Below are 9,453 nucleotides of genomic sequence, written 5' to 3'. Positions count from 1 at the left end.
CAATGTGACTACACAAACATCAAAACTGCTTTAGAAAATGTGGATTTGTGATAACTATTGATAATGAAGAAGAAGAATTCTCTATCACTGTTAGAAGTTGACACTCAATATAACACATTATCGACTGTTCTAAACGATCAATTGACGTTTGAAGATTATGTTGCTATCGACGATGATTTGGCTGTCTGTGGGTCTCTTACAGACGATGAGATTTTTGCCAGTTTTAATAACGAAGAAGGTTATGACGAAGAAAATGACGAAGAAGAATCTCCTAAAGACCCCATCGTAAACTCGAAGGAAGCCAAATTAGGTCTTCGCGCCGTCTTAAGTTACTTACAGAGACATGATATTGACGACAATGTGTTTTCTAGCATTTTAAATCTGGACAATACTATTGATAAGGTAAACTCAAGCAGTTGCAAACAATCAAAAATATCTGATTTTTTTAAAAAATAAATGCACACATGTATAGCGATTTATTATATGTACATATTATTATTATAGCATATTTTTATTAGAAATATTATTACATACATTTATATTGAAATTAAACAATAAATATGTATATACTTATATGACTCATATATTTTATACATATGTATACGAATAATAAAATTTTGAATTTTTATTTTTATTCTCGTTATAACGAATTCAATTGGTATATTCTCTTGATATAACGAATTTCGATGTAACGAACTTTCGATATAACGAATTTTTAAATGTATTACAAGGTTCCACATAATATTGTCTATCTTTATCAAAAAAAAAATGTCTACAAAAAAGTCAAATTAAATTTTTATGAGCGTTTGAAATTCATATTTTTACAACATTTGATACTCACTCGATTTCTCATGTGACGATTTTCTTATTTAATTGTAATTAAAAAACGAATGACTCTAGATAGGTACATGCAAATTTCACCGAATGTTTATTTTATCGATTCTTATACTTGATAAAATTTTCAAAATATTTTGATTTGTTTTGAACTGTTTACGGACAATTTCATATTTCAATTTTTTTATTTTTTTTTTCTATGAATATCAATAAAGTTTTATCTGTTGGGCCAAAAAGTGTAAAAATGTAATACAGTAAAACTTCCATTAACGGTCACCTCTATGTAACGGTCAATTTGTTTGGTCCGGTCGAGTGTTTTCCTAGTGTTGTCCTACCTCTGTTGGGCGGGCACCTCTAAATAGCGGTCATTATTTACAGTCCCTTCGGTGACTGTTATATAGAAGTTCTACTTCCTGATATATTGTTACAATAGCAGTTGAAAATTATTAAAAATACATAGGTACAATTTTTTTTATAAGCATTTATAAAGATCGAATTTTGATAAAATTTATCAAATTTAAATTTGATCAATTTTTAGTAGTTATAAATGTATAAAATGTTTAACTTTTATATCTAAGGATTGAAAATTTGAAACAAGATTCCACGTAAGTAGTTAATTCTGTTACCAAAAAATTTAAAAAAATACATAAAGACAGTTTATTTTTACAGTCTTTAAGTTCAAATTTGGACGAAATTACATATTAAATAACATAAAATAACTATTTTAGTTATTTTGTTATGATTGTAAAATATTATTCGTGGGTACTTGAAACTTCTAAAGTATACTATTATATATCTATGATAGTATCACGGTTTGTTGTTGATAAATAACGCGTTATAAGTATGAAGTATTCAGACTTCCACTAACAATATTGAATTATACTGTATAAATACACTACAATGGAATGCATAATTTTTATAATATAGTCATAGGTACTAAATATTTAACACATTATTGTTATCACAAAGCCAGTTTGGTGGCAAAATTTGGAATGTTTATATTACAAAAACGTTCTTGAGTGCTTTCCTGCATTCACGTCATTAGGTACCTAATGGATATTGTGATATGATTAATTTAGAATTTATTATAGGTACCTATTAAAGGTCAATTTTTTTTTAATACCATAGATAAGTATATAATATGTCTTATACCTAGATGGCTAGACTGACATATCGTCTCCGCTCAGAACTGTTTTTCTTATACAATGATATTATATCATTGAATTCAAATTTAATACCATATATTAATATATATGGGATATGGGGGGTAGATCCCCCCCTTGACCTTTTTTTTTGTAAAATTAAGTTTACTTATTTTCTGTATTTCTCAATATGGTACTACTTTTAAGTTTTAAATAGGTACCTATATATTTTCTAGTCGTGGTAATTTGTCCGCTTTGATATAGGTAGGTACTATACGCCACTAATCGTTCGTGGCACAAATATCGGAAAATAAAAACATATATCTTTGGTATACTATATTTTTAAATTTTCTGCGAATTATTTTTCATGAATGAGTGTTTATAATAAACCCGATAAATAGTCGGTAAATAAAACAAAATTACCACGATGACTGTAGATTTACCATAGGGCATGGGTTTATTTTTAGTGACTGAAAACATTGTATTTACCTCTGGGTTACATGCTTTAGATGTTTGTGATAAAGAGGTTTATCCAAATATTCATGAACTCTTGAAAATATTTTGTACTTTGCCTGTATCAACTGCTAAACACATTTGGAAATTTGGAGTAGAAAATTGTGTAACTAAAGTGAAATGTTGTATTGAAAAATTAGGAATTGGTTAAGGGGGGTGTGGGGGGCGTCCACGAGTCTGCGTTGAATAATTTTGCACTTGGAACGCAATTTATAAATTGTTAGATTGAGCTCCTCTATTTAATAATTCCCAATTCGAGCACTGTAAGTATATTAATATAGTATACAAAATAAGTATCTACTCTTTTCAGAACTATTGTGGTCGTCTGTTTGTGGATGATATTAATCCCACATAAGAGAACGATGAATGGTCAAACCTTATGTTTATCAATAGAGAATTTTATGGAGATTCCATTTAAATGATCGGCGTAACGAAATTGTTTGTAGTCAAATAGATAGCTTCAAAAAACCGTCAAAAAATCAAAAAATTCATACAAAAATCGCTTTATCAATAATCATAGATTATAAATTATGATAACGGATCATTAATCACTATAACCGCGGTTCAGGTTTTAGATGGTTATCACTTCTAATGCATAATGAGGATATTGTGGCGTTTTGATTATTATCTAAATAGTAAATTAAACGATAATATTTTGATGATTTGAAGTTTTTTGTCGAATTTATTAAATATTTTACCTTTTTTACTCTTTACTCTTTAAGTATGTTTTATATAATTAATGAATACGTTCACTACCTGTCCTTGTGCAGTATACAAATCACAAATCCAAAAAGTTCACCCTCTGATGTGGTTTTCGTAAGTCGTACATCGTTTTTCACTACTAACCTTCTTGTGTATTTTATTTTAAACTACAGTGTAATTATTTCTAGGTGAAATGTATCGACAAAGAATTAAAACCATTGCAAAAACCAAGTTAAACTTATGGTATCTACAAGTTACAAATCACATCCCAACCTTCATTACTTAAATCATGTAAGTTGTGTATAGTATTAAAATTCCTTTAAAGTATTACTTCTTGGTTACTTATGATAGATCTGAAACAACTCAATAGATACATTAAAACGACAATTATTTATCTTACAAAGTTGCAGTCAGATGTGGATTGATTTTGTAATTGTTTTATAGTAATGGTAAATGGTGATAGAGTTACTATAATTTTTCATAATTAAAAAGGTTTACATGTTTATATTGTTATTTTTTATTTTTCTCCATGTAGATTATATTAAATAACACAAGTACACGTTATAGGTTCACAACTATAACTCAAGGATATTTGCTATATTGTATTAGAACAAACTACTCCATTCACATTAAGAAGTAACCTCAGCGGCGACCAGTTTTCGTCGGGCGGCGGTCACACCTATGGATAGATGCCGTCCCCACTACGGCGACTCGTCGGGTGCTGCCACGTAACCGAGGTTACTTCTTAAAGTGAATAGAGTATATGTTAAAACTATTGATAATGTTAGTTACTATTTTAGTACATTGATTTTTAACATGATATTGAGCCATTAAGTTAATACAATTTTAAAAATAATTTAATTTATATTCATTCTTTGTTTTTTTTTTTAAATTTTAGTCAGAGATGCAGTAACTGATGTATGCAAGCCATTTAGAAGATTATTTTGTTTGGAAAAAACTTCTTCTGAGAAAACTGTTTTCACTAACGGTTCCACATGGTGTTTATGTTGATAGTATATGACCGACATATAACAAGATCTATAGTGTATGGTAGAGAGTAGTAAAGTAAAAAACTTATAATTGTAGACCATTGCAAGGTTCATCAAAGTCCTTGGCCATTTAACATATTTCCACCAATGTAAATTTTTCAACCCTTAGGGCCCCGCCACACTACTCCGGTTTTACCGGACCGGTGAAAACGTTCATTATAAACCGGACGGGACATTGTCACCATACTATTGCGGTTTTGCCGCAGAAACGGTTACCCTTTCCACCTAAATTTCGACCTATACACCTAATATAAATTATCTAGTAATGCAATTATTGTAGTATTGAAAATGATCATTTGTTTGCACGCGGATTTTGAGTGAACATATACGCTTTTTAGTTTTTATTTTAATAATATTATCTTGTATAAAACTTATTAATATTAAAAATGAATAAAAAAATAAAAGCTGTTTGCATTGCGGAAGCACTTGGACTGCTAGGTGAGCCCGTGCAGCGTAAATTTTGGGTTCATCCATTAAATGTGAATCGAGAAAAATCAGAAAGATTTTCATTATTTTTTGAAAATTTAAGAAAATACCCAGATAAATTCCCAAAGTGTTATAAATACTTTCTGAAAGAACGCCTCTATAGCTTTATCTGTAACATTTTTATCATGCTGATGATTATATTTTGATTACTTTATTAAAATTTTGTTAAGTATGGGACCTAAAAATAAAGGCTCCTGGGGTCTTTGGTCGAACGGCCTGCACAGATTATGTACATATAGGTAATTAAAAAAATCTATTTAAATATTTTAGATTAAACATTCAAATTTATTTAAGTATTCATAGAGTCAAAGTTTAAATTATAACAATGTAAAAAAAACAATTAATAGTTATAAAAAAAAATAGTCAACACTTTTTATAAGTACCCACTTCTTGGTATAGGAATAAAAGTAAATTAGTTTTCAACTTAAAATATTTATTTGCTTATTAAACATAACCTACCCGGTATAATAAAAAAATAATACAATCTATTAATTAATATTTATTTAAATAATAATCATTGATCACTAATATTTTTATAAGGATCTGTAAGGGGGCCAGGAAGTAAATAAGGGTTAAATATAGGTGGCATTGTTGAGGATGTTGGTGTAGTTAAAGTAGAAGGTTGCTGATAAATATCTGATGGATGGTATGTGGTTAATGAAGTAGATGAAGTAGATACTGTTGATGGCGTTCCGATGTTATGATGTAGAGAAGGGTTGAGACTATTGAGATAATTTGTTTGAAAATTGTATGGAAATCGGATTGCAAAGGATTTATACTATAGATACTATGATTAGATAGTTCTGGTACATGATTGTTTGACTTGGATGTATGAACAGGGTTCTGGAAATTGTGTGGTCGTTGTACTGTTTTGGAGTGAGATTTGAAAAAACTAATTACGTACGACTGAAAATCCAATTTTTGCTCTTCAGATAATTTTTTTACGTGGTTTAAAAAACTCATTAAAAGCGCCACATCTGGATCTACATCTTCGGATTTTTCTAGCATACGTAACAATTTTGACTGGAAAGGAGTCTCGGCATTTTTTTTTTTTTTACTTTGAAAGTTTGTTGTTTCATATTGCGACGGACCTGGCAAACTTGAAATATTCATATTTCTTTCGTTTTCATTGACCGACTCATCGAGTGTGTTTTGAAAAATGTCATTGAGATTGGAGACTTCATTTGAAACATCTGCATTATCCACAATATTACTTGTCGTCCTAATAATAATACTTTGTTAATATTATACAAATACAAAATATTATAGCTTATAATATCATTAATTTTGTACAAATTTAAATAAAATATCTGAGTAATACCTATGATATAAAATATAATAATTAATAATAGACTTTTAAGATTTCTTAGATTATATTTGGCATTTTCTATACACCATTATACACCATAACATTTTAAAAAATATTTTGATTTATCTTGAGCTGTTTACGGGCATTTTCAGTTTCCAATTTTTTTCAGTTTATTTTTCTATAGATGTCTATACAATTTTATTTGTTGCGTAAAAAAGCTTGAAAATTTAATACAAGGCTCCTAGTATATTGTTACATTGATTTATGAAAAATATTAAAAATCCGTAGTCACAATTTTTATTTATAAGCATTTAAAGTTCAAATATCGTAAAAATCACAAAAATTTGCAAATTATTTTGAGTTAGAAATTCATAAAAAATTTTATTTTTAAATCTATAATTTGAAAATGTAACACGAGATTTCTCATAAGATTGCCTACCTTTATCAAAAAAAAAATAACTAATAGCTAAATTGTTTTATACATAATTTATGATCACTTGCGCACAGGTGTAATATGAAAAAAAAATTTTGTTTTAATACTGAAAATAATAGTTTTAATTTTAATTTTTTGGAAAAATTCAAAATGGCCAATTTTGAAATCTGATTATTGATTAAGAAGAATTTTGATAGTAAAAACATTTATCTAAGTCAAGTAGTTTATTTTTTAGAATTTTTTTTAAAATATAGAATTTTTTTAAAATTTAAAATTTTTTCGAGTAAGTATACATTAATTTAGAACGTAAAAACTTTTTTCAAAATATTATTTTTCGGAATTTCCTGACATGAGTATATTTCTTAAATTATTTACCAACCATATAATTTTCACAGATTTTAGCATACGTTTAAGAAGGATCAATTAATTTTTTTTTTTTTGTCAGTTCTGATACACTTTTTATATTAGGAGCCTTGTATTACATTTTCAAGCAGACCCAACATTTTCAAAAAGACCCAACTATTAAAATTTGTTTAAATTTTAAAAATAAACACACACATTGTCAAATCAATACATTTATTATAGGTCCACTCAGAATCTAAAACTATTGTATATTATATGCAATTTGTCTATAATAATGTATTTAAACTTAAAGTAGAACTTACTTTCTTTTTTTCACTGTTTGTTGCAAAAAACTTAATGCATCAGCGTATACATATTTTTTTTTTGAAGTTCCCTCATCACCACTTTTTCCTTGGTTGATAAATTTAGAGTAATTATCACGAATATGACGCCATGTATTTTTCATTTCTGTTACTATTTAGTTTTTAAAACAAAATTAAAAATGCATAAGAATTATGAAATAGTAACAATAGTAGGGTAGGTAGATAATAATAAACTGCAATAATTTGGTCGGTGAATTATAATAAAATAAATAGTCTTAACCTAAAATAGTAACTATATAAATTTGTTTTTAATTTAAGGTTTTTATCTACTGGCAAAAGTTTTGGTGCATTACAGTTTGATTTTTACATTTCTCGGAGTACTATTGGGGAAATCGTAAAAGAGACATGTACGATTTTATGGATGGTTTTACAACCAAAAGAATTGCCAGAACCTTCAACAGAAAGATGGGTTGAAATTGCTAATACTTTTTATGACAAGACTAATTTTCCGAACTGCTTAGGAGCAATAGATGGTAAGCACATTCGATGTAAAGGTCCAAACAATTCAGACTCATTATACTTCAAGTACAAAAAGTATTTTTCGATTGTGTTGATGGCAATTGCTGATGCTAACTTATGTTTTATTGCAATTGATGTTGGTGCCTATGGCAAAGAGGGCAATTCAAATGTATTTAAAGAGAGTTGTTTTGGAAAAAAAACTTTATTCAAATCAACTCAAACTACCAGAATTAGCAAATTTACCTAACACAAATGAACATCCTCAGCCTTTTGTATTTATTGGAGACGAGGCATTCGCCTTACATTCTAACTTATTAAGACCATACCCAGGACGTGGTCTTAATGATACCAAACAAATATTTAACTATAGGCTATCAAGGGCACGAAGGACGGTAGAATGTACCTTTGGTGTTCTGGCTAATAAATGGCGTGTCTTACATACACCAATACAGGTTGAACCTGATTTTGTGGACGAAATAATTAAATCGTGTTGTGTTTTATACAACTTTGTTCGAAGAAGGGATGGCTTCAACAACAAAGATACAGAGACCAATATGTTGGATGATATTGAAGTTCGTGGTACGGGTGCTCGTAGTCAAGGTACAGAAGTTAGAGACTATTTCGCAAAATATTTTATGGGACCTGGATCAGTGCCCTTCCAATTTCAAAAAATTTAACTTTGATAATATTTTTTTTTACCTTATTTAATATTTTCTACTTTAAAAAAATAGTATTATTCATGTATTACTACCTATTTAGTATTATAATTTAATATACCTTAATAAATATACCTATATAAATAGATATAATATATAATATACTATATAGGTATATATTATAATTAATATACATTTTTGTTGTTGTATAAATTAATGTATAGGTACATCATAAAATATCTACAATTTGATATCATATTTAAATGTTATGAATATGTATGTGTTATTTCCTTACCTCGTTCATCTTTCACATTTTTTTCTAGTCCATTCCAGTCCAAAAACATTGTGCTTCCAACGTCCAACCAACTTTTAATTTTTAGGTGTTTGTCAGAATATTCTTTGGCACCCATTTCCCATATAGAATTATTATTATGGATGCATTGAATAAATTTATCAATGTCAAACATTATGATAATTTATTAATGTAGTAAATAAAAAAAAATGATTAAAAAAATCTCAAATTTCAAAATCACAATTTAAAAAAACGCTGTCCGCTTAAACGCACCAGTGTGACAGGTATGATATAAAATAATGTGTTTTGATTATTTCATCCGTCTATCCCTTTCCGTTTTCAACGCAGCATGTGCCGTTTCTATCCGGTAGACGCATGACCGGACATGAGCGTACAGGATAGTGTGGCGGGTTAAATTTAAATCAATGTGTTTTAATAAACCGGATGACCGGTGCGTTTTCACCGGTCCGGTGAAACTGGAGTAGTGTGGCGGGGCCCTTAACCACCACAGACTATCACAGACATAATAAAAATGTATGCATATTTTTTTAAAAAAATAACAATAATAATAAACAGGAAAATAATTAACTATACTCATATTTATTTTTATAAATATTCATAATAGTCTTTAACTGTTTTTGGTAAGATATATGGTACCAACAAAGATGGATTTATTACATTTTTTTATAAACCAAGTATAAAAACCTTTTTTTTTTTTTTTTTTGGAAATATTCACCTTCAATTTAGGTAGAGATGTCTTGTTCACAACAATTCACTTCAGCTATTTGTGACACTTGATATACAAAAACTTACTATATTCTAAAACTAAATTACAAATTACAAATCCAATAAA

The 9,453-nt window shown here is 28.3% G+C and overlaps 1 protein-coding gene and 1 long non-coding RNA gene across 2 annotated transcripts; both read left to right on the top strand.

Moving 5' to 3' along the window:
- The first annotated feature begins 3,089 nt into the window (after nt 1–3,089).
- LOC100161346 lies at nt 3,090–5,941 on the top strand. Its single transcript, XR_001679280.2, has 3 exons — nt 3,090–3,305; nt 3,380–3,482; nt 4,090–5,941. It is a non-coding gene; the product is annotated as an uncharacterized LOC100161346 (long non-coding RNA).
- A 1,613-nt stretch (nt 5,942–7,554) lies between these two features.
- LOC115033030 lies at nt 7,555–8,329 on the top strand. The gene is made up of 2 exons (XM_029485221.1): nt 7,555–7,821; nt 7,919–8,329. Exons 1-2 carry the CDS (start codon nt 7,555–7,557, stop codon nt 8,327–8,329), a joined length of 678 nt encoding a protein of 225 aa, XP_029341081.1.
- Nucleotides 8,330–9,453: the final 1,124 nt, after the last annotated feature.

Source organism: Acyrthosiphon pisum, chromosome X (genome assembly GCF_005508785.2).
Source record: "Acyrthosiphon pisum isolate AL4f chromosome X, pea_aphid_22Mar2018_4r6ur, whole genome shotgun sequence".
Classification (NCBI taxonomy): Eukaryota; Metazoa; Arthropoda; class Insecta; order Hemiptera; family Aphididae; genus Acyrthosiphon; species Acyrthosiphon pisum.
The sequence above is the reverse complement of the archived record's forward strand: the minus strand, read 5'-3'. Positions and strand labels throughout refer to the sequence as shown.

Bases quoted from the DNA above. Each gene is read 5' to 3' on its own strand.
- LOC115033030 (XM_029485221.1), top strand. From the start codon at position 7,555: ATGGTTTTACAACCAAAAGAATTGCCAGAACCTTCAACAGAAAGATGG. The intron at 7,822-7,918 runs GTATTTAAAGAG...GAACATCCTCAG, and splicing joins GCAAAGAGGGCAATTCAAAT to CCTTTTGTATTTATTGGAGA.